Raw genomic sequence first — 26,775 nt, forward strand, 5'->3', positions numbered from 1 at the left:
CACAAGATATGCTTTTATGATAGTTTCAAAGTAATTGATCTGAAACCAAAAAAAATATTCAGTTTTTTTGCCTTTCCTGAAAAATTTGTAATTTTAACATACGAGATTTTCCAAGAACACCAACGATATTATATCTAAAAAATACCGGTACTGAAACAAGGACTTCAAAATCTGGCAATATTATTTTAAATACATATCTATGAAACATGTAGTTATGAAATTATTGCAGAATATAAACATATTTATAGAGTAATTTGCAATTTTTAAATTCGCATTTTTTAATTTTGACAACTCATATTGTGTACCGGTAATTTAGACGTTACATTAATTGACTTATTACTTTGAAAATTATTAAATTCATCTATGTGATTTATATCACTTCCTGTGAAAAATATGTTCAGAGTGGAACACGTACTTTTCAAATAAAATAAACTCTTCAAAAACCAAACCACGTTGAATTCCTCATACAAGCTTTCATTTTAAAGACTTCAGGACCTTCTAATATTCACAATACATAAAGATACAAAACATATCAAAATTCGAACCTTTACTTTAAAAAACGCAAACAAATTTGTGTAATTTGTAAGGATTTCGTAGCAACTAAAATGACTGACAATACAGACACATTAAACATTAATAGGATTATTTGTTACTTTTAATTACTTTAGAAATATTTTCTTAAAGCATTTTCTTTGTGAGTAATGCACTCTTGTTTTTATGTTACGGAACTCTATGTAGGGCCTAATATTTTTGTTTCACAGCTCTTGCCATAAAATCTTTATAATATAGGAGCATTATTGAGCACATTTGTGTACAAATATTCTGTAGAGTACAAAATAATGTAGCCTATATTTCATATTTTTATCCATTGCTTTAATTATAATATAGGATAGAAAGAATCATAAAATTTCAAATGTAACCCTTTGTTTAAGAAAATCCTGAAGAACATTTCATACAATTTTACATAGGACTAAAAATCTCTGTGGAAAAACATCGGTTTTACTGATATAATGCAGCTCTCGAACATCAATTTCACCTACATATTTTCTGTCTAATAATTTAAAAGAAGCAGTGGTTAAGTATAAAAGATACACTTCTGAGATAATCTGACACTCAACTTCATATCACACGTTCAATTACATCCCACTCGAAACGAAATGGAAAGAGTGATGTGACCCAATGTTCAGGTAAACCAATAACCACTAAGAGAAATAAAAATATGTAGACTATTTCGTTTATATGACGTCATTCAATTTTCGACCAACGAAGTGTAATAAAATTTTGAAATCCAACCAATCACAGTCATATATCGCGATCAATTTTGCAGCTCGAATTATCTTCACTAGAAGATATTATTGCCTGATCATGTGCAAAGAGTATAGTATCTAAAAGTCTATTCTTCATTTTAACATGTGTTTGTAAATTCAACGGTCACTTCTGGACAAAGTTTAAAATAACAATGATAGAAAATAACCTTTATGCTCGATCATGCCGAAATGTAGTAATTATACACCTGGTAGTAGCCCTTTAATGCACCTCATTAAAGTACACCTATTCATTATAATTCAGTTGTTCAGCCAATGGGAAATCTCCATTGTACTGATTGTACCATTATAAAACCGCAAGTATCGATTATTCTCGGATATGCAATCGAAAGACAATTAGCGAAAAGTCACGGAGGCTGGAAATCCAATACTGTCGCAGAAGGTTATGTTCTGTTACTATAATAATTAGCGTTAATTGTAAATAATATTCAAATAAATTCAATAAATTTGTCATGTCGTTTTTCAATGTTTAATTTAATTTCAATGTTATATCAATATTAATATTTAGTTTACTCTCTAGATTATATCAAGGTCAATGTGGACATCTGTTCCTCGGAAAAAATCAATACTTTCGCGTCTGCGCACATCTCATAATTTACGAGCTATGCACAAGGTCACTTCCGCTCTTCAGTCACATAAGAATAAAATGAATACTTCTGAATAATTTCAAGTTAGAAATATGGTCGAGCATAAAAAGTCGCATGGAACTTGACTATAATGGTAATTAAGACGCTCGTATGAAAATGATGAAACTCGCTTGCGCTCGTTTCATAAACAAACCTACTCGCGTCTTAATTACTACCATTAGGCCCTATAGGCTCATTGCATAATGTACTATTCTTACCCCTCATTTTATTACTGCAATGCCCTTCTATTTCATTAGATTCCACAACTTAGTTATACCTGAATAGTGTTCATGATCTATTAACAACGTTACGGAGTAAATACTCTCGTTAACGTGCGGTTTCGAATAATGTTGTGTTCATAAATCGTTCTTGTTCTCAACTACATAATTTCCGTGGAGTCTGCAATTGAAATCGGTGATGTTCAGTTTCCGGAAGTCGACCTGACCGTGATGACGAGATATCTTGAGTGTAATTAAGCCCCGGGTAGTATAAATACTGCTAGCACCGGACAGTTCTTCAAACCTGTCACCATGAACTCTGCAGTCCTCGTAGCGGTGCTCGCAGTGCTGTGTGCCGTCACAGCGTACGACTTCGACTTCCCCATCCTCAGTGAGTACCCGCCTTTAAAATACGAGAAGTTGTTTGTGTGTTGATCTTTTTCTGTGATAGATTTAACAGCTCATTTCAGATGTAGCTTCAAGATTTGTGTTGCCCATATTTTGAGAGAGACTTCATAATTTCTGAATTAAATTAATGTACATCTATGTACTAATAATTTGCATATTGTGTGATGTATTAAAGAAATGGAAATATAAAAATTGGAAACTTATCTTTTGAAGAGGTGGAGAAGTTCAAATATCTTGGAGCAACAGTAACAAAATATAAATGATACTCGGGAGGAAATTAAACACAGAATAAATATGGGAAATGCCTGTTATTATTCGGTTGAGAAGCTTTTATCATCCAGTCTGCTGTCAAAAAATCTGAAAGTTAGAATTTATAAAACAGTTATATTACCGGTTGTTCTTTAGGGTTGTGAAACTTGGACTCTCACTTTGAGAGAGGAACATAGGTTAAGGGTATTTGAGAATAAGGTGCTTAGGAAAATATTTGGGGGTAAGAGGGATGAAGTTACAGGAGAATGGAGAAAGTTACACAACACAGAACTGCACGTATTGTATTCTTCACCTGACATAATTAGGAACATTAAATCCAGGGCATGTAGCACGTATGAGCGAATCCAGAAATGCATATAGAGTGTTAGTTGGGAGGCCGGAGGGAAAAAATCTTTAGGGAGGCCGAGACGTAGATGGGAAGATAATATTAAAATAGATTTGAGGGAGGTGGGATATGATGATAGAGAATGGATTAATCTTGCTCAGCATAGGGACCAATGGGGGGCTTATGTGAGGGCGGCAATGAACCTCCGGGTTCCTTGAAAGCCAGTAAGTTAGTAAGTAAGTAAGTGATGTATTAAAACTTCAGGTATTAAGTAACACTTGTGATATCTCAGTAGGTAATTTGCTGGCATTTTGAAACTCAATTTTACCTGATCATACTTATCCAAGTTTACAATAGGCTGGTGAAAAATGGTTCTCCTCTCCGTTACTGACGGCACTAATAGGCTATTTCCTAGAAATACAGGGTGATTCATAAAGAGTTACCACCACTTACGGAGCCCATTTCTGGAGACATTCTGAGCAAAATGTTTATATAAACAAGAGTCCTATTCTAAGTATTTTCAGAGTTACAGTAATTTGAAGTTGTTAAAAATGCCCTTTTTCTTTAGTTTTAAGGGTAAAAGGATGTTACAAATAGAGAATGAACCCGGTACATCTTCACTGTCCTGGCACTTCTGGGAGTAGCCATTTTGAATGCACTGAGAGCAAACTTGTCAGTTTCTATAGTAACCATGGTGCTCTACCGTTTGCTGCCCGTTGTTTATACGTCCGCGCCCATTTTGAATTTTATTTCTTCAGTTAATTCCTTCACGAATTTTTTCAATTTAACTTCCCGACTGCTGATTATTGCTCAATTGAGATTATAGCCTAGTTAATTATGAATCGTTTGACACCATTACGAACGTTCTATCGCTTCGAATTCTCGAGTTACACTGCCTTGGATGTCGCGCGACCCACTAATTCGTGCAACTTCACACTCGAATAATTTCGAAGGAAAAATTGCTCCGGGGCCGGGTATCGAACCCGGGACCTTTGGTTAAACGTACCAACGCTCCACCAACTGAGCTACCCGAGAACTCTACCAGATATCGATCCAATTTTTCCCTCTATATCCACAGACCTCAAAGTGGGCTGACGACCGTCAAGCAACCAACATTGAGTGCACACTAACTCTGTGTGAGAGAGGGATAAAATTGGATCGGTGTCTGGTAGAGTTCCCGGGTAGCTCAGTTGATGGAGCATTGGTACGTTTAACCAAAGGTCCCGGGTTCGATATCCGGCCCCGGAACAATTTTTTCTTCGAAATTATTCAAATCAACTTTACAGGAAGTTATACCTGAAAGCTTGATTTGCAACTTCACACTCCTTTGCTAGATGACGTCTCCCGCTCCAACTCAAGGTCGCGTTTGGTCCATTGATCCTCCGTCTGTCGGTCGTCGTTTACTTAATTGGAATATGTCTTGTAGTTTAGAAATTAGAGGCCCAAAAATCTCATCTGAAAATGTGTCGTTCGACTTTCTGGGCTGGCACTCATTAATGTATGTGGTAGGGATATCATTGCTAACGTAGCATACAATTTGAATGTTCAGTAATTTGTAATAATAAAACATGTCGTCTTGAAGTCATCTGTTTCTGTTTGAACCTGGGTTCGACACAACTAAGGTCCCCTGCCAGGACATCGCACCGCACTGGCATGTCACAGACATGCTGTTCGTACCCTGTCAGCTGGTGGAAGTCCAATGAAGTGAACCAACTGTAAAGCAGGGCTTCGTTCGTCCCAGTGCACAAATGCTTATCGTTTGTGAAATGTGCATCATTTGTTATAGAAATTGGATCTGAAGGAGATTGATGGCAGCCTAATGTTGTAAGCAACTCTAACTCTCTGTTTTCAGACCATTACATTGATTCCAACCTCGAGTACTTCCATTCGCGCCAGATCCGAAGTGCTGATAACAAGGAATACAACATGGACAACTGTCAACATCACCGTCGATTCAATCTGGTGAGTAATATTAAACATTAGCTTAGGTTCGATCCCCGGCGAACACCGATTTATAACTTGTGTTGGTCAAGCTTGTGGTTCAGGTAACACGGGAGTTTTCTCCCTCCGGGAACTCCGGTTCCATGCAGCATCCCAAGAAATCTCCACCAATCATCATCTGATGTCATCGCGGGTGTAACTTAGACCAGCCTCCTGTGACGAACCCTGGGCAAAGACTCTGTCTGTAAATTGGTCTACATAACTGGCTTCATATGGGTGAATGACTTAAGTGAATTACCCGACATTAGTACAGGAAACTCAGTTATCCCTCAAGACATGAAGTGTGTATTTTTAGATATCCGACATCATTATATCTAGTAACAAAGGAATCGTCCCGGATCGTGTAGCTTGAATTTAATGAAAATGCATATTTAAACTAATTTTCGTTCTTTAATAAACGTGGTGATAGTCGTTTGTTTCGTTTTTTGTTCGTTTACGAAATATATTGACTTGAAAATCGATGTTACTTATACCGCTTCTTGCGCCACTGGAAACTTCATAGCTTCGCGACGCCGTATCGCAGCTCTCGCATTAATGCTCTAGTTAATTTGGTTCCCCTTAAGTCACATTAATACAGTAGCAGTGCAATCCATGGCATCTGTCACTCATTCGTACACCGTGTAAATCCATAGGTGTGCAGCTGAAAGTCTAGGAACACGTTTGTATTGTATTGTATTTATTAACATTCCATGATATTCATACATTGCTTTAGAGCTAGAATATGGAACAAGTCAAAAAACTTAATACTATTACAAAGTCTTAATTTATAGTCACAGTCTAAATGAAATATATAATATACAGACAGCTTTACAATACAGTCTACTAATACAACACACAGTTTTAGTATCAATTTAATGAAGTGTTATTGAATGTCATGAATTCATCTACAGAATAGAAGGCGTGAGAAATTAGGTACTTCTTTAATTTGGCCCTAAATAATTTTATGTTTTGAGTTTCATTTTTGTGTATCGAAAGGGAGGCTATTAAAATTTTTGCTGCCATATAACGCACTCCTTTTTGATAGCGCGATAGACTTGCCGATGGAGTATGAAAGTCATTTTTTTGACGTGTATTTATGCTATGAACTGTTGAATTAGTTACAAAGTTTTCACGATTACGTACGAGGAAGACTATTAATGAAAAGATATACTGACAAGCCATGGGCATTATTAGTAGTTTTTTGAAAATAGTCCTACAAGATTCCCTAGATTTGGCACCTACTATTATACGATGAAAGAGTAATGGAATGGAGAAAAATTCTCTCCGGCGCCGGGATTTGAACCCGGGTTTTCAGCTCTACGTGCTCATGCTTTATCCACTAAGCCACACCCGGCGCCGGAGAGAATTTTTCTCCGTTCCATTACTCTTTCATCGTATGATGACGTAGAATATCTGCATGGAAATATCATATGTACTTCGGTACATTAATATAATATATATGATATGCGTAAATCACTTTGTGATTTAAGACGGCGCTTATTCCGTCGGATCCCGGCCAACTAGTCACTCATATCGAGTGCACTTCAGCACATGTGTGGACTTCGGTCCTACGTTCATAGACATCTATGACGTAGTGCAGAGGGCGGCCACTAGAGGGAACCCAAGAGTTGGAGCTTAATCTGAGACGATTCTAACCGGCGTCGGGGTTGTATCCGGTGTGGCTTAGTGGATAAAGCATCAGCACGTAGAGCTGAAAACCCGGGTTCAAATCCCGGCGCCGGAGAGAATTTTTCTCCGTTCCATTACTCTTTCATCGTATGATGACGCAGAATATCTGCATGGAAATATCATATGTACTTCGGTACATTAATATAATATATACCTACTATTATTCTAATTACTCTTTTTGTAATAGAAATATACTGTTACTACCTGTGGAATTTCCCCAGAATATTATTTCAAAATTCATTACCGAGTGGAAGTATGCAAAGTATATTGTTTTTAATTTATTGATATTTACTATATTTTGCATAGATCTAATAGCAAAACAAGCTGAATTTAGTTTGGGGGTAATTTATTTAATATGATTTTTCCAATTTAATACATTATCGATTTTTAAGCCAAGAAATTTGAACACATTATCCATCCTGAATCTTGTGAATACTACTTTTAACGCTTTATTACAAAATATTGATAAATTGGTACTTACTAGTGATAATTATTAAAGCACGTCTGGCTTACAGCTGCTTCGGTATATACACCATCGTCAGAGCCTACTGGATTTTGATATCGCACCCTCACACCCTTACAACAGGCAGCGATATCAAGGTGATGCTATGATCCAGTAGGCTCTGACGATGGAGTATACACCGAAACAGCTGTGAGGCACACTTGGTTTAATAATTAACACTAGTAAGTGCCAATTCATCAATCTTTTCAACACATTATGTTTTCAAGAACCAAAAGGGAAATTTGGACCTTAAGTAAAACAACGTGTAGACAATAATAAGTCATTTAATGCAAGTAGTTCAATAAACTGGCAAAAAAAAAACCACGTGAGAAGATGGTTGTTAGATGTATTTCTCCCGGAAGTTAAGAAAGATATACAGTACTACTACTTCTGGATTCCTGGAGTGGTCAGATTGATGACACTATATTTACTTTTGAAGGAGTAAATAATACTTTAGATGGTAACACAATTTAAACACAAATTATCCCTACAAAAACTACAAGATTCTTGCAACCGTTGAATGTATTTTTTAAGCAATATAAAATTGTAATTCGAAGGCTAGAAGAGTATTTCAGACATAAAATTATCTGTAAAAACATTCCAGACATATTGCACGATAGAGGCTTCATAATGACATTGCATTCTGTTGTGTATCAACAATTTCATTCATCTGTCCTCAAAGACGTGGTAATATACGCGTGGCAGATGTGTGGAGATGTGACGGAGAGACATGTGAGAAAGTTTCATAACGATCTTGCAACAAAGTTGCATGTTGAAAACAGTGTGTGTGTTACAGAAGAATTTCAAAAACCAGCTTGTAGCCTATAAAATATTTATACTGTTCATGGCTCTTTGCTCCGACCACTTCATTTGGAATCCACAAAGTTGGTATATATTTTAAATTCAAATTGAATTTTTATTTCAACACGAGTACTGTATTAATGTGAATTAACAGAGAGCTAGAGCATTAATGCGGGAGTTGTGATATAGTGTATCGGAACTATGAAGATCAGAGTGCGTGCAAGAATTGGCATAAGTAGCATCGATTTTCAAGTTATTATATTTCGTAAACGAGGAAGAAGTGAAACGAAAGACTATCACCACGTTCCTTAACAAACCAAAATTTGCTTAAATATGCATTTTCAGTAAATTCAAACTACACAACCTGGGACGGTTTACTTGTTAGTAACAATAGCAGTTACCTGTTAATTCTTACCTCATGTATTATGAGTGAGGAGAGAAATTACTTCGATCGAAAGTTTGCATAATTTTGTTTTCTATTTAAGTTAATGATATATAAGGAAGTGAAATTTTATGCAGCTCAAAATTCCTCCACTGATGCTAATTGTGTTACTGTTCAGAACTGTTGCGGCAACTCATCTGTGATATTCAAAGACTTCAAAGATAAGGAGATGATGATGAAGTGTTTTCGCGAAGTTTCGGAAAAGGTCGGATACGATCACTCAAGTAAGTATCGCAAAAAGTAAATATTTAAATTAGGTGTAATACTGAATAATTTCCTAAAAGATGTAATGATTATAAAGCTGTGTATACAGGCTTAGTGGAATATACAGGTTAATAATAAAAAAGTCTGCAATTTAAAGAGAGAACTGTCCACATTCCATTTAGTTAACACACACTATTTGCCTAATAAAATGATTACTGAATAAGCTTTTGTTCCGGTGGTCTGTATTTCTTACCTAATCAATACTTTTGCAACCTGAAAAATATGTAATTATTCAAAACTATCATATAAATAATAGTTAGCGGTTCTTGGTGTTGAATTCTTACTTTACAGTGTCTGGTTGTACGTAAATTCCACATAATATATGACCGATACAGTGTTTTCTGAATTGTATCTTCTTCAGATCCTAACGATACAGACCCCTTTTCCTGCGAGACTCTTCTTCGTAAGAAGGAACGTGTTGTGGTAAGTATTCATAAGCCATAAAGTTCATTATAAACTTAAGATGACAGTGAGATAAAGGCAGTAACAATCACAAGAAAGTTTGATGATAAAACGCTTTTTTTAGCGAAAGTCAAATCTTGATAACTGATTTAGAACAGTCATTATAATTGTCCGTATATAAATCACAACAATATTTATATTTATAATATATATAATTATATACATCTTGATTAAACAATTACTTTTAACACTGTATCACTTCGGAATATGTATGATAAGATTTTCTTGTGTTAAATTCTAACGTACCTCGTTTACATGTTTCGACCTTTTATGGGTCATCCTCAGAACTGGTCGTTGCTGGTCTTGGCGCCTCTTGTTTTGTTTCCTGTGAGGGTGTGTTCGTGTGGTATAATGTAGAGTCAAAGAATGTGTGTGTTCTGAAATTGAGTTGTGTGTTGAGAATTTCGTTGGGGTGTGTTTTCGTGTGTCTGTATATTTCATATTGTTGTAGTGTGTTGAGTTTCTGGCTTTTTGGTTGGATGTGTAGTATTTCCATGTCTGTGTTGATGTCTCTGTGAGTGTGGTTAGCATTTGTGCTGTGTTCTGCATATGTGGAGGTGTTTTGTAATTTTGTTATGGCTGTGATGTGTTCTTTGTAACGTGTTTGAAATTATCACAAATGCTAACCATACCTACAGAGACATCAACACAGACATGGAAATACTGCACATCGAACAAAAAAGCCAGAAACTAAACACACTACAACAATACGAAATATACAGACACACGAAAACACACCCCAATGAAATTCTCAACACACAACTCAATTTCAGAACACACACACTCTTTGACTCCACATTACACCACACGAATACACCCTCACAAGAAACAAAACAAGAGTCGCCAAGACCAACAATGACCAGTTCCGAGGATGACTCATAAACGGCCGAAACATGTAAACAAGGTACGTTAGAATTTAACATAAAAAAGTCTTATCACACATATTCCGAAATATAATATATAGTTTAATAATATTATAGATGAAGCTAAAACCATTGCATTTAGACGAAAGATTTTGTAAGGTTCAACATAAACTTATGAAGTAACAAATTTATACATAATTATAATAAACATTTTGAATTTCCTAAGGTGCACATTATCTTATGAAAAAGAGGAACTTTTGCCTAAATTTTTGGAAGATATGAAAAATAGGGCTTTAAAATAGCACTCAAAGAACTAGAAACTGAAGCCATATTGAAGAAAAGAAATTGAAAAAAACACAAGTAACAAATAAGTATGCACAGAAAATGGACAGGGGCAGAATTAACAAGTTATTTCTTATATCCTGGCCACAAAGTAGAACTCAAACTGTTCTCTGAAGAGATTTCTGAATGACTAGCCAGAACAAGTCATAAATATTTGATGATGATTTTCCGTTAACTGTTATACCATGTCACATTTCACTACACAGTCATTTTAACTTGTGTTTCACTACAGACGTATTTGTTTCCGATTCTCAGACATTATCAGGAGATTATTTTCAAAACTAACTTTTTCCATTCCCATGACCTTGGTGGCAATCACGAAAAACGTGTTTAGGTCTAAAGTTTCTTGGCGGCTGAGCAAGAGGCATTATGAATAGTAGTAGTAGGGTTTAAGAAGGGCGCGTCAGCTACTATGGCTATTTGCGCCCTTATGTAAAATTCTTAATATAACAAATACATAAATAATATAATAACCTGAGTGCGTTGTCACCATAAAACGAGGCACACAAATGCAGTATACATAAGGTGATTTCTACAGAATCATAAATGTGAGTAATTCTACCACATTAGGTGGTATTCAAAACGAACAAATAAAACACTAAAACTAAGGCCACCAGAGATAACTTGTGAATCATATTTTAAAACCATAAAATTTTATAAAATATTCCTATGTATAAAGTCCGAAATGTCAACAATGTAAAATCAAATATAAAACAAATGTAACCTCCGGATGTAAAGGGTCCGGAGGATAAGTAAAACGGATCAATAAAAACTAAATCACCTTATCCAAACCTGTATTTGATAAAAATCTCAGAACTGCATTTGTACAATTAAAATCATTTCCAAGAGCGTCACGTAATGTCGGCCGAATTCCATAGTGCCTCCGTGCATGGTCATATTTCCTGCAACGCAATAAAACGTGTTCCACCGTAAGTGGAACATGGCACATATCGCACTCCGGCTGAGGTTCGCCACGTAGGAGATGGCCGTGTGTCAGATGACAATGGCCAATCCTCAACCGGGTGAGTAAAACCTCCTCGTGTCGCGACGCTCTTGTAGACGAATCCCAAACTCGAACAGTATTCTTTATATTTTGTAATTTGTTTCCCTCTTGTGCAGACCATTCTCCTTCCCATTGCCACCATATTTTATATTTCAAGTAATTTCGAATGTCCTGCCACCTCTCGCGCCAATATACCAGAGAGCCATTCAGTGCGCCAGCCCTGGCTGCAGCATCCGCGGCCTCATTTCCTGAAATCCCTACATGACCAGGAATAGGCATTATGAAACCAAAGAGGTTTGGTGCATTTAGAATCAAATGGGAGTATGAGACTCTTTGATTCCATAGATGGAACTAATATTTTATCGCAATTTTGCTCTGGACAAGAATCAGTTTGATTCTAATAGTCACTTTTAATGCAAGATTTTACTTGCTTAGAGGGCGTTGTGAGGTCAAACCATGACAGTTGCAAGTAGAGTTGTATTTGAAGAATGCATGGATATAGGAAACTCATTTTCGTTATCAGGTGGACAAGAGACTTTTTCAAAATGAGCTCGTCATTAATATAAAGAGTTCTCAATAACTGATATAATTTATTACTAATAAATTTGACTAATTCAGTTGGTATTCCATTAATTCTATTCTTCAATTACTTAATCACACGTTTCAATATGTATGTTATGTTCTATATATTCCTGAGCTAAATTACAAGTTCTATGTTTAATTATTTTTGTGTATCTTCCTTTAAAATCTGTTCAAAAATGTTGTTTGTCTTAAAGGAAACGTAAGTTACTCGTTGATTTCACTCCTTTCATTTAAGCATCTTTCGTATCTTTCAACTTCTTCTCCCATACGTAGTTTTTATTTCCTAGCATGTATTCGTTATATGAATAACAACGAGTGTTTACTCTGCACAACTACGAGTACTTTTCTGTTAGTCTTCAAAACTATTTTTCTCAATGCAATGGCACAATAGTAGGGGCAGTAACCTGATTCTTTCATTTCTTTCTACAGGAAGTTGCATACATAATAAAAAAATCACATTGTGCAAGTTGCGAATATATTACTTCTTAACTATGATAATAGATAAAGAAATAAAATTAATTAAAGGTAAAACAAATAATCCGTGACGCTACAGCCCGTGAAGGGCCTAGACCGACCAGCCGGCTGCTGGCCTCACGCCCACATACCGAAGCAGAGGTGGACGATTATCTAACCAGAATGGAGGTATCGTGTGGTTAGCATGATGATCCCCCCAGCCGTTATAGCTGGCTTTCGCAACCGGATTTCGCTACCTATCGTAGCTTCCAAGTGCATCACGATGCTGGGTGGGCACCGGTCCCATACACTGGAATAAATTTCATGAGAAAATATCTTCCCCCATGAGGACTCGAACCAGCCCGCATTCCGTAACGCGAGTCCTAGGCAGGATGCCTTAGAGCACTACGCCACGGAGCGGGACCAGTAACATATTGTTTGCTGGAAAATACATGCGAACAATATTTTATAGTGAGATAAAATAAACTACTTAAGAGAGACATGACGACTTGCAAATTTGTTAACCCAGTACGAAGATGGTTTCAATCAGAGGTGTGCATCGGACGTTTTCGCTCGAGCGCCAAGTAGTTCATAGCATAATCCGATAGGTAGTGCACATGCATGATGGGTAAAATTGTCACGAGCGATAAATCCTCGAACGGTATAAGCCGAGCGTTAGACATTCGTTCTTGTTACAGTGATGAACTGTGTAGTAACATCATAGATGTTTATCATTTCAAAACTTTGCAGTGTTTAACTAACCTCTCCATAGTACAACTGCAAAACTTGCTTTAAAATGTAATATAAATGTTGTAGGTAAATGTTTTTTTTTTTTCCCCCACACAGGAGTGATTTTGTTTTTGCCACATCTGATAGATGTTATTCGAAGTAAATGTAATTATTATAAACGGAGAACACAATCACGACAATGCAAGAACTGTATCAAGTTTTCTAATAATAATAATAATAATAATAATAATAATAATAATAATCTCTAATAATTAGTGTATCAATCTTTGGGTCTGTAACAGTTGTGCAGCATGATTATTCGTTTTATTATATTTTCTGTGACGTTATCTCTATACTAATATTGTTATTAATCTACTGGTATATCAATAATATTTTGTAAAACGTTTCTACATTGTCGCAGTATATAGGCGGAACACTATGTATGGACCTATCATATATATGTGGTAAATCAAATATTGAATAATTATTAATTAGCAATAATAACTGTATATCGAAGTTTTTCATACTATTTTATTTATAACTTCATGTTCCTGCTTTGGTACGTTCCATTGACTGTTCCATTAGACGTTTGTCATAAACGCAGAAAATAAAGCCTTATTTTTACCGTGTGAGCAAAACATATGTGTATCTTATCTGTCGCCTTCCATACAAGATAAGACATGTCGGTGAGATGACCTTGTACTGCGCTTCTATTTATTACGAGCGTATCACGACCGATCGTATCTCACTCGAGGGTGCGACACTCGACAGAGTTCAAGCGAGCGATTTAACTCCAATGCAGCAGTATGGTTTCAATACATTTTCAAGGTGAAACGAATGTTTCACCATGGAAAAAATATTCATATATTCAGCTCAATATTGACATAGTACTATTTAATGTCAATAAAGATAAAATTAACTATGTATTACCTGAAATGCTCAAATGAAATATTATTCTTTTCATGGAATCACTTAATGATAAGTTAAAACATTATGATAGAAACTATTTAGGCGTATTTATGTAAATATTTTTTCTGTTTCAGTGCCTTTCCCAGTGTGTGGCCAGAAATAAGGATTTAGTAAGTTATTGTAAAACTTTTAAAATAACAGTTCTTAATTTTTAGAACCTCTGTCACTACTACTTCATTACGCAACAACTCTGTGCTCGAATTCGCTTGTCCAGACCATTACTAGGAGTATATTTTATTAACGTCAGCCACGAACGAACTAAACACTTCAAAATAAATTTGTTTTCGCCAGCATAGCTGTGACTGTAGGCTCGTGTGCCTGAAGTAATCACGTGACGAATACTGCGTCTTTTCTCGACAAATATCACTATTTCAATCGACGCTAAAGGACCAAGTACAGTAGATGAAACATCCTGAAATCATATTCATCTCCAGAAAAGAAAATTGTTCAAAGTACACCTCTTCCGAATAACCTGCTCATGTTTTTAGTAGTAGAATTTAGTAATATTAATTTATTTAACCTGGTAGAGATAAGGCCGTCAGGCCTTCTCTGCCCCTCTACCATGGGATTACAACTATAATATTAAGAATAAAATTACAATTAATATTAAATTTACAATACAATAACAATAAAAATTAAAGTACGACAAGATTACGTGATTAATGAAAGCTAGACATTTTATCATAGAAGTTAAGAACAAAGAATATTTTTGTATTTACTGAATTACAAATTAAACCTAGAATAACAAAATTCTATAGTGATGAAATTACCAGATAGTTACCAGATGTGATAGATTAAGAGAACTATTTACAAGAAACCATGTCTGAACGAGTCTCAATTACTGACCAAGTGCCTAGTAAGTTTGCGTTTGAATTCAATTTCGACAGTCCCTGATGCTAGCAGGTAATGAATTCCAGAGTCTTGGCAGGGCTATTGTGAAAGAGGATGAGTATGAGGAGTTGCGATGAGATGATATTGTTAGTATTGTTTCATGACGAGAGCGTGTGTTCAGATTATGGTGGGAAGAAAGGTAAGTGAAGCGAGACGACAGGTATGAAGGAATAGAAGAGTTCAAGATTTCGAAGAGAAGGAGAAGTGAATGTAAATTTCTTTTCTTATCTAGTTTAAGCCAACCTATTGTTTCCAGGGATGGGTGATATGATCATATTTACGAACATTGCTTACAAAACGTACACACAAATTATGAGCACGTTGAAGTTTCATTTTGTTGTCGCTGGAAAGGTCAGTCAGTAAAATGTCAGCATAGTCAAAATAGGGAAATACAAGCGTCTGCACAAGGGACTTTTTTAAGCAAGAGGGAAGATGAACATTTATCCTTTTTAGCACATGGATAATAGAATATACTTTTCTGCTGGTTTCTGTGATTTCTGTGTTTTCTCCTTCTCTTATAACCAAGAAAGAGGTGTCGAAAATTTATGTAACTGTAAATCTGCTCAAAATCTATATTAATAATAAATCTATAGCCGAAATTTTTCTGGTAATTTTCAATTTTCCAAAAATAATTGGTCCTAACATATATAATTAACCACCCTGAAACCGAAAATCGCTTTTTTGAAACTTTTGTTTGTATGTCTGTCTGTCTGTCTGTCTGGATGTTTGTTACCTTTTCACGCGATAATGGTTGAATGGATTTCGATGAAAATTGGAATATAAATTAAGTTCGTTGTAACTTAGATTTTAGGCTATATGACATTCAAAATACATTATTTAATACATTTATGGGGGTTATAAGGGGGTCTCAATTAAATAAATCGAAATATCTCGCTTATTATTGCTTCATGTGAAAAATGTTACATAACAAAAGTTTCTTTAAAAATAATTTCCGATAAGTTTTATTCCTTGAAACATTTTGATAGGACTGATATTTAATGAGATAAATGAGTTTTAAAATTAAAATAACTGCCATCTAAGGCCGTGTAATGAATTGAAAAACAAATGACTTCGTCTATAAGGGGCCTTGGACAGCAACAATCGAAAGCTATGAAAGATAGCCTACAGAGAATGTTTCTGTGTTTGTATGAAGTAATATCGGAAGCTAAATTAGCAGATTTGTATAATTAATTATTATTTCACCATTGGAAAGTGTAGTTTCTCTAGATGGACATAATGCTATAATGTTATTAGAGTAACTTCTGATATAATATGATATGATATAATATAATATAATATAATATAATATAATATAATATAATATAATATAATATAATATAATATAATATAATATAATATAATATAATATAATATAATATATGTAATGTAATATTATATAATATAATTTAAGTTATTTGAAGGATTCAGAACCATAGTGGGCCAAGTGCCATTTACTGAATACGTAGAAAACAAGGGTTAAAATTAAGTTATTACCATAATTCAATGGAAACCTATAACAAGTAAAATAAAATATACACATTAAATCTAAATGATGTCAATGTTCTTTAAACTATGATTGCATGTAATAAAAATTAAGAAACAGGTTAAAGGAATTGTCATTGCACCAAATGAGTTTCTCTGGAACAAAATGATCGCATTTTAATTATTTGGATGCAATTTAAATTAAGTAACATATTAAACGATTTATCCTTCTATTAAACACGAATGTTCCCTGGATCAAACGTCCTATTTTAATTATGTAATTACTTTATATTTATTTCTAACGGGTGCAGCGGAGCGCACGGGTACGGCTAGTTGAAAATAAGTGAAAAAAAAAAAACTTTTATGAAACGAATCGTAAGTTTTTCAACCGTTTTGTTTCATGCTAGATTGATGAAGCCGGCAATCTGAAGGAAGAGAAAATCAAGCAAGAACTCAAGAAACATGGGATCGAGGACTGGAAGCAAAAGATAGTCGATGACGCTGTGGTGAAATGCTTGGAGGAAGGAAAATCGGTAAAAGGTACGTTTATTTTCAATGATGCGCCCAGAGTAAAATGAGTTGGATATGAAGGAAGCCAAGGAAGGTTTACTATAGTCGCGACGCTGTTATTCCCGGCGTGACTTGCTTACGTCTTAGGAAGTGAAGGCTCTATAAAGTCTAGGTAGGTAGTGTCTTTCGCCATTTTTGTTCTTTCGTTGCCGAGCTACCGTACGAGGAATCTATTTGCCACACCGTTAAACATTATCATGTCGTAGCTCCTTTGATAATAAATCAAACGCACTGTAATTCAGAAAATAATTGAGCGGGAAATAACGTCCTCGTGTGCTTTCTGCGAACGCCAACGAAAGAGCCAAAATGGCGGGCGATTATATTAAGTATTTAGCGAGCCTTAGGAAATGCATAACGTCATCATCAGCGAATCACAAGACGCACACGTTTAAATGTAGCGACCAGCAACGTGATTGGCTGCCGCAAATAAGAGCGACGGGACTAGAGTAACACTCAAAATGTCGTCGAATAGCTCAAGTATTCTACTTACAAAATATGAACGGTGTCTATCATAGCGAGAATATGTTAAAATCGCCAATCATCATTCAATATGTAAGTTTCTATGCTTTCGATGTCTACATTGCTGCCGAAGTTTGAGTTCCTCTAAAATATATTGTGTATTTGTCCCTCAATTACACTCTTTTAGCACCATTCACCAGTGTTGCCATATTTAGCAATAAGTCGCTAAATCTAGGGAATTTTGAATCAGTCTCGGCGATTAATTTTGTAAAATACGATTAGCGACTTCTCTGCTGATTTTTATATTCTTCCACTTTTTCCTTTCTTTTAAGTTAAAACATTCAAGAGAAGTCATGCACTTCTTAGTTTTAGAAGAGTCATGGGTGCATGACTGAGTCGTCTAATGATTCATACATGGAAGTCCTGATCTCATATATTTGTGATCAGTGATCAGGGGTGAAAGAAGCTCACGGGTTACTTCTCTCTCAATGCTAGATTTCACAAAAAAAAAAAAGTGTTCAAACGCTTGGGTGAAAATTTCCACACTTACAATTTGCCACAAAATGTAGAGTCAATGATTGGATCAAGTGCAGTGTATTCATAATCAGCTGTTCCCACACCTTCCACCTCAACATCACAGCCGTCAACAATACAACCAGACTCCGCAGAAGAGGGTGACGACGTGGAAATTATATTTTTTTCCGCATATCTGTGTTTTTCTTATTTTTATTTAGTGATATTTATTATTAATTTTTAGCGACATTTCTGGGGATTTTTAACAAACTTTCGAGAGATTTAGCTACTTTTTGTTTAAATTTTAGCGAGATTGTAGGGCGATATGTTGGCAACAGTGCCATTCACACATTCACATGAGACAACTATACACGAAAAAAAATGTCTTTGTAATCTGTGAAGTATTTTTTAGTTGTCATGTAAACGGCTGAACAAAACACTGCACAAATTTTTATAATTAAAAAAATAACTATTAGCTTAAAAAAAACACGGCGCGGCGTATAGGTTCTGAAGAGAAAATGTAGAAATATAGCAAAATTATACACTGTAATCGGAAATTGTATCCCCCACCAAAACTCCATGAGACATGTATCAATATATTTAATCCTATCCTGCAGCATTAATAGTGTACCGTGATTTTCATCACAAAGTACGAGTACATTTAATAAGGTAAACAAGAAAACAGCTGTGAAATTAATTTTATTTCTCCATTACAATAATTAACATTTCACTGCAACAGAGTCGCCTGAGCTATACAAATTATTGCATTCATGTATTTTGGTTCTGTTCAACAGTTGAAGAAGGAAAGTGTAACCCAGCAAACATGTCTTTCGGCAAATGCATTTGGAGAGAGGTACAAATGGTGAGTATATACAATTCCTAGACATACTTGTAATAAGTCAATGTAGAATTACAATTTTCACAAACAGTAAGTAGCGTCTTAGTGTTAGGAACCGGGTCGAAAATATGATATAGAAATAAATAATGAACGTATGAATTCAATGCAACCGCTTGCTTACAAATTACTGAAGTTAAGGTCCTTCGATTACCTAAAATGTACTTTGACTACAATGGGTAAATATTATCTAAACATCCAAGCACTTCTAGCATAGTAAAAAAAAATGTAAAAGAACAGGAGCGAACAAAAATAACAAATTAAAGTTTAGTAGCAATAGAAGCCCCACTGAAATTTTATGATTTACATTTCTGAAAGTTAAAGAAACAAGATATACGAAAAATAAATAAATACTGCAATCATTGAATTACTACACTCTTTTAAAATTAAAAAAAACTTAAAAATTGCAAAAATCAGATTTTACTTCTAATTTCTTGAAACTGAATGTCTACATCCATCAACTAAACCGGAGAAACGAAATGAGCGAAGAAACAGAGAACATAAATTTTATGAGATAAATTAACAGAAAGACTTCGCAAAGACAGATATATTCACTCATAGTTTTTGCCCAAGGGTAGGTCTTCCACTGCAAACCCAGCATTCTCCGAACTTTCCTATTCTCTGTCTTTCTATTATACTGCGCATATGATCGACATACCTTAATGCTGTCTATCATCTGATACTTTCTTCTGCTCTGAACTTTCTTTCCGTTTACCATTCCTTCCATTGCGTCCTTCAGTAGGCTGTTTCTTATCAGCCAATGATCCAACCAATCCCTTTTTCTCTTCCTGATCAGTTTCAGCATCATTCTTTCTACACCCACTCATCCAGCAAACTTTAATTTCTTATTCTGTCTGTCCGTTTCATACGTTCCATTCTTCTCCATATCCACATTTCAAATACTTCTAGTCATTTCTTTTCTCTTAGTCAAAGTATCCATGTTTCTGTCCCATAGAATGCAACAATCCACATGGAGCACTTCACTAGTTTCTTCCTTAGATCTTTCTCCAGATGTCCGCAGAAGATGCTGCTTTTTCTATTAAAAGCCTCCTTTGCCATTGCTACCCTCCTTTTGACTTCCTGGCAGCAGCTCATGTTACTGCTTATAGTACACCACAAGTATCTGAAGATGTCCACTTGCTCTACTGCTTCGTTTCCAATTCGCACGTTTACTTTATTTATTTTTCTTCTTATGATCATGGTTTTCGTCTTGTTTACATTTATCTTCATTCCATACTGCTCACAGCTGTCATTTAGCTCCAGTAGCATATCCCTTACATTACCGGTTTTTCTGTATGGTTGTGAAACTTGGACTCTCACATTGAGAGAGGAACAGAGATTAAGGTTGTTCGAAAGTAAGGTTATTAGGAAAATGTTTTGGGGCTAAGAGAGATGAAGTTACAGAACAATGGAGAAAGTTACACAACGCAGAACTTCACGCATTTTATTCTACACCTGACGTAACTAGGAATATTAAATTCAGGCATTAGATATGGGCAGGGCATGTAGCACGTATGAGCGAATCCGGAAATGCATATAGAGTGTTAGTTCGAAAGCCGGAGGGAAAAAGATCTTTGGGGAGGCAGAGACATAGATGGGAAGATAATATTAAAATGGATTTAAGGGGGGGGGTGGGATATGATGGTAGAGATTGGATTAATCTTGCTCAGGATAGGGATCGATATCGGGCTTATGCGAGGGCGGCAATGAACCTCCGGGTTCCTTAAAAACACTTTTAAGTATTATTATTATCATTATTATTATTATTATTATTATTATTATTATTATTATTATCATTATTAAAGACGTGTAGTAAAATTATGCTTTACACAAAGCTAGTCATTTTTTTCCCTGCAAGTGTTAGAACGCCCAGTGATCTGTAACGACTTCCAATCTACTATTTAGTAGTTTCTCAAGTTCACGAGAAACAAAATTACTCGTATAATTCCAACAAAAATATGTTAACTGCTTATGGAACGTATCCACTTTACTTTTGTATATGGAAAGGTATATCTGTCTTACAACTAATTTATGTCGCACTTATCTCCAGTTAATAAAGGACTTGGTTTCTTAATCACACCTTTTCTACCTTTTTTTTTTCAGAATTGCCCTGCTGAACATCGCAGCGACAGTAAGTAACTTGTAGTATGCATGCTTTTAATGGTGTTTATGACCATAGCAACATATGTATGACCAAAAAAGGATCATGTTGGAAGTATTTCTAGAGTACGTTTTTAGAGATAACATTTAAATATTACAAATTATAAGTTTTACAATGCTGATTCCATTGGTAGACATATTGCTATTATTATTTATATTATTTGTGAGATCTTATACCACTTAAGGTTAACGAATATAAATATCTAAAAAAAAAAAAAAGCGCTGCTTCATACAAGCGTTGTCATATTTCATTCAATGAATTTCTCATAATAAGAAAGCTACCGGCATAGCTCAGGCAGTACCGCCGTTTTCCTGCTGATTCGGGGATGCGCTCGGGCGTGGGTTCGAGTCATTCTAGCTGATTACCTGGTCGGGTTTCTTCCGAAGTATTACCCAACTTTAAGGTGAATGTCAAGTAATCTATGGCAAATCCTCGACTTCACCTCACCAAATTCCATCTGGCTACAACAAGTCCAATCGACTCTAAGTAAGCAATAATTGATACAGGGTGCCACACTTACGAGGGCTCTGTATAGCAAAGATATATTCAAGGCGTAAATTAGGCGCAAAATATATCAGAGGTCTGCATCGGACGTTTTCGCTCGAGCGCCAAGTATTTCATAGCATAATCCGATAGGTAGCGCACATGCATGATGGGTAAAATTGTCACGAGCGATAAATCCTCGAACGGTATAAGCCTAGCGTTAGACATTCGTTCTTGTTACAGTGATGAACTGTGTAGTAACATCATATATGTTTGTCATTTCAAAACTTTGCAGTGTTTAACTAACCTCTCCATAGTACAACTACAAAACTTGCTTTAAAATCTAATATAAATGTTGTATGTATGTATTTGTTTACACTGCAAGTGGGCAAGCACCCGGTGGCAGTGGTATACACAATATAAACAATACACAATAAAATGCTAAGCAATACACAATAAAATTTACAGTACACAATACAATTTTACAACACATATACAATTTTATACACAATACAATAAGAATACACAATACAATTTAACACAATAATAATAAAACATAAATAAAATACCTAATTTTACAATACAACCTACATAATTATGTATCGGCCCTACATAAGTTTCAATAGTCTTTCACTTTACTCTCATCTCATTCCCTGTAGTGGCACTATGACGCATTTCACTGACACTTTAGGACACATTTCACTGACACTATAAATTATGTTGGAGGTAAGTTCCCCCCCCCCCACACAGGAGTGATTTTGTTTTTGCCACATCTGATAGATGTTATTGGATGTAAATGTAATTATTATAAACGGAGAACACAATCACGATAATGCAAGAACCGTATCAAGTTTTCTAGTAATAATAATAATAATAATAATAATAATAATAATAATAATAATAATAATAATAATAATAATTAGTGTATCAATCTTTGCGTCTATAACAATTGTGCAGCATGATTATTCGTTTTATTATATTTTCTGTGACGTTATCTCTGTACTAATATTGTTATTAATCTACTGCTATATCAATAATATTTTGTAAACGTTTCTACATTGTCGCAGTATATAGGCGGAACACTATGTATGGACCTATCATATTATATATGTGGTAAATCAAATATTGAATAATTATTAATTAGCAATAATAACCGTATATCGAAGTTTTTCATACTATTTTATTTATAACTTCATGTTCCTGTTTTGGTACGTTCCATTGACTGTTCCATTAAACGTTTGTCATAAACGCAGAAAATAAAGCCTTATTTTTACCGTGTGAGCAAAACATATGTGTATCTTATCTGTCGCCTTCCATACAAGATAAGACATGTCGGTGAGATGACCTTGTACTGTGCTTCTGTTTATTACGAGCGTATCATGACCGATCGTATCTCACTCGAGGATGTGACACTCGACAGACTTCAAGCGAGCGATTTAACTCCAATGCAGCACTCTGAGTAAACATCTTTCCTCAGTCGTGTCAAGCAGGCGCTTCCAGAAAGTGAACGTAAGAGAAAATCACGCTATTAGGAAAACGGTCATTTCTTTTGTCTAAGTCTGTAGATTGCAATGAAATTTTATATGATAATTTTGCCTCATGTAACTCTTCACAATGGATTTTGAATGTATTGAATGTATGTATTTGTCTTCAAGCAATATACCTTTCGGTGAGGCGACACTTCACAATATTAGCATACAGTGCCGTCTCACCGTTTTACACGCCTCTCGTACAAGTCAATTGGGACATTACTTATTTTTAATTCATTATTGCAATTCTTCCTCTAGTCTTTTCTTGTCTTTCATCAATTCTTCCTCTACTTTACTCCTAGCCCATCATTATACCAAAAATACTGTAACCCCCCTCACTCTACATCTCTAATTATTTGCACTTTTCACTACTCCTTTTTCCACATTACTACTTTTTACGTCTTACAAGGAGAGGGCACGCTCTGTATATAACCGAATGGAATAAGATTTTGTGAGATGAAAGTACAAGACGTACTGTTTAAAGTCATACCTAGTATGGGTGGCCAATGAAAATATTGGCTATTGTTTGTGACATACTTCCGTTAGGTGTTCAATAAGGAAGCATTAGACTGTGTAACAGCGTAGCCCAGTTGTTTTCCAGGCAACCTGAGTTCGAATCTTTACTGGTCCTATATTTTTTCTTTTAATAATGATTAATATTGTGATCAGAGTTATCTATTTACATACCTATAACATATTTCTCAATGTATTGAATGCTTCATCATGTTTTAAACAAATTATAATTAGCTAACATTGTATTGTAAAGGATAAACAATGAAATACTGCTCACGTAGGAAGGTAAGATGTGTCACTGGTGTCTGTTCTATTTCTGTAGCAGCTATTCCATTTCATTTTGTACCCGATTCATTATGATGTCATAAAATCACACAAAACATATATATTTCCTGCACCATGCACAGCAAATGAAAGAAGGTTGTCCACAGTCACACACATTTTTCAGCACTTCTGCTGCGAAACAGATATCCTTCACATTCACAAACACTTCTCGTTCGTTTATCAATTTTGATGCATACCACGCATATTTCAACATGGTTTTGAATATAGGACTGACAACAGAAAGTGAATTAAAATATAATAATAATAATAATAATAATAATAATAATAATAATAATAATAATAATAATAAGCTTTAAAAAATTAGGAGGCATTAGGATTCGAACTCGGGGTGCCAGGATGACAACTCAGCATCCAACCACATGAGCTACGCCGTTACACAGTCTAATGCTTCCCTATTAGGCACCTAACGGAAGTATGTCACAAACAATAGCCAATATTTTCAAAACGAGGGGCCATTGGCCACCCATACCAGGTATGACTTTAAAAAGTACTACTTGTACTTTCATGTCACAAAATCTGATTTAATTCGGTGATATACAGAGCGTGTCCTCTCCTTGTTAGTTTTCTTTTCTTTCGATTTATTTCCCCTCCATACCATTTCCTTAAGTCATTCTGTTTTTTCACCTTGTTTTCCCCTCTTCCTTCATCACTGCTCCCTGAACTATCTCCTACTTGCGTTACTCTGCTTCTAGTCAGCCTCGATTTAGATCTTAGTTCCTTCACCAGCTTCGGAATTGCTCCCATCTGATGTCCACTATTTCCATTCGCTTGCATTGAGGTCTTGTTCTGCTGAGCTTGCTGAACTTGCTGAATACCAGTTCGCGTCACTCCTGTTTCTTCTTCAGTTGACGTCACTGCCAGCTTTCCGAAAATTTTCGCTGACTTTGATACGTTTGCGTTTCACTCGCGTACACTCACCACACTCGTGTCACTAACCTCAGCTTTAGATACGATATTCTTGATCTTTTCTTTCAAAAATTTTCTGTTCCTTTCCTTTTCTTCTGAGTCTACGATCGGTTCCTTTAACGTTACTAAGCACTCCTCTACACTAAAAACGAAATTGTTTATCTTAATTTACAATGGATTTAGAAGACTGTATTAATTGCTTTCTTACATCTGTAAATAATGCAATGTGTTTCTATGTTCTTTCTCAAAGCTGATATGTGCAAAATGTTGCACGAAGAGATGAAGAAGAAATACGGTGGAAATTAAGAAGAACCAAGTGAGAGTGGCAGTTACCAATGGAGCGTTTTGCAAAGTCATTATACTTATACATATTACAAAATACTTGTTAAGCGTTGCAAATGCTGTGATGCATTAGGTTTTCTGTACTGTATTTCGATGGCCCAGAACCAAACTGTTCCAAGTCCATTTTACTATTTTTTTTCAGCAGAGCTATTTTAAGCTCCTGACATTCAAAGCTTCATGAAACAATTTGGAATAGCTTCATAACAACCTTATGGAGAGGAATATTTACAATTTTGTTCGATTCATATATGCAGACAAGAACTGGAACAATATGAAACACAGATTTTTCTTATAAAAAGTTGGACTTAGAACTGTCTGGTTCTCAACCATCGATTTGTTAATCAATAAAGTCTAAGTTGAGCAAGTCTGAGTTTCTTATACGATTGGTGTGTTTGGGTGAAAGAACTTTCAGAGCAAAATAAATCAATAACCAAATATTTTCTTTCCATGTACTCTGCAGTGCTCGGGAAAAGTGACACAAGTCAGTTTCCACAAACCTTTTTTGATAATTTATTGACAACTTACAGAACATCTGCTCGCGTGTCCACACCTGTGGAGTAACGGTTAGCAAGTCTGGCCGTGGCCTGGGTTCGATTCCCGGTCGGGGCAAGTTACCTGGTTGAGGTTTTTTCCGGGGTTTTCCCTCAAACCTATACGAGCAAATGCTGGGTAACTTTCGGTGCTGAATCCCGGACTCACTTCACCGGCATTATCACCTTCATCTCATTCAGACGCTAAATAACCTAAGATGTTGATAAAGCGTCGTAAAATAACCTACTAAAAAACATCTGCTCGCTTGGAAAAAAATACATAAGTATTTCTCCCATTACAATAATTCATACAGAAAAAAATCAAATCGACATAAACCAGTGTAAGTTGTCAATAAATTATCAAAAAAGGTTTGTGGAAACTGACTTATGTCACTTTTCCCAAACACTGCAGAACTGTTTGTGCACTTTTCACTTCATTTGGTATTTCCTCCGTTACATTTCTCTATACCACGTCAGAAATTTTCAAGAGGATAAGGTGAGGGTTGCCATATTCTCTCGTCAGGAATTCAGGTCAGGTGATGATATTGCGTTCCTACCTTAACGTAAATGCACATTTGAATTAATTCAGCAACTAAATTTATTCGTTTTAAGCACTTCAATTAATTATACAGAGTCGAAACTCTTAATTTTGTTACATTTTCTCTAGATTACTAAATTCCCTTTGAATTATTGATAAAGTCTGGAAAAATAATTTCAATATTATACCTTGTTCTACTCAGAAGAAATGCATACTACATAGTTTAAATCCTATCTACTCGTATAATAAATCAAATAGTCAAGTTCCAAAGATACTAAGGAATAAAAATACTGTATAATACCTAATACGTATTACAGCATAGTTTCAACGTTTTTATTTCAATACAACTGGATAGAAGACGCCAG

The 26,775-nt window shown here is 35.3% G+C and overlaps 1 protein-coding gene across 1 annotated transcript; it reads left to right on the forward strand.

The window, feature by feature from the left end:
• The first annotated feature begins 2,475 nt into the window (after positions 1–2,475).
• On the forward strand, positions 2,476–25,706 carry LOC138697171 (uncharacterized). Its single transcript, XM_069822737.1, has 9 exons — positions 2,476–2,560; positions 5,025–5,134; positions 8,705–8,810; positions 9,212–9,273; positions 14,328–14,363; positions 17,034–17,166; positions 18,963–19,030; positions 21,167–21,194; positions 25,251–25,706. The coding sequence occupies exons 1-9, from the start codon at positions 2,482–2,484 to the stop codon at positions 25,304–25,306; spliced, it is 678 nt and encodes a 225-aa protein (XP_069678838.1). The 5' UTR covers positions 2,476–2,481; the 3' UTR covers positions 25,307–25,706.
• The last annotated feature ends 1,069 nt before the right edge of the window (positions 25,707–26,775 follow it).

The sequence above is a fragment of the Periplaneta americana genome, chromosome 3, assembly GCF_040183065.1.
Source record: "Periplaneta americana isolate PAMFEO1 chromosome 3, P.americana_PAMFEO1_priV1, whole genome shotgun sequence".
Classification (NCBI taxonomy): domain Eukaryota; kingdom Metazoa; phylum Arthropoda; class Insecta; order Blattodea; family Blattidae; genus Periplaneta; species Periplaneta americana.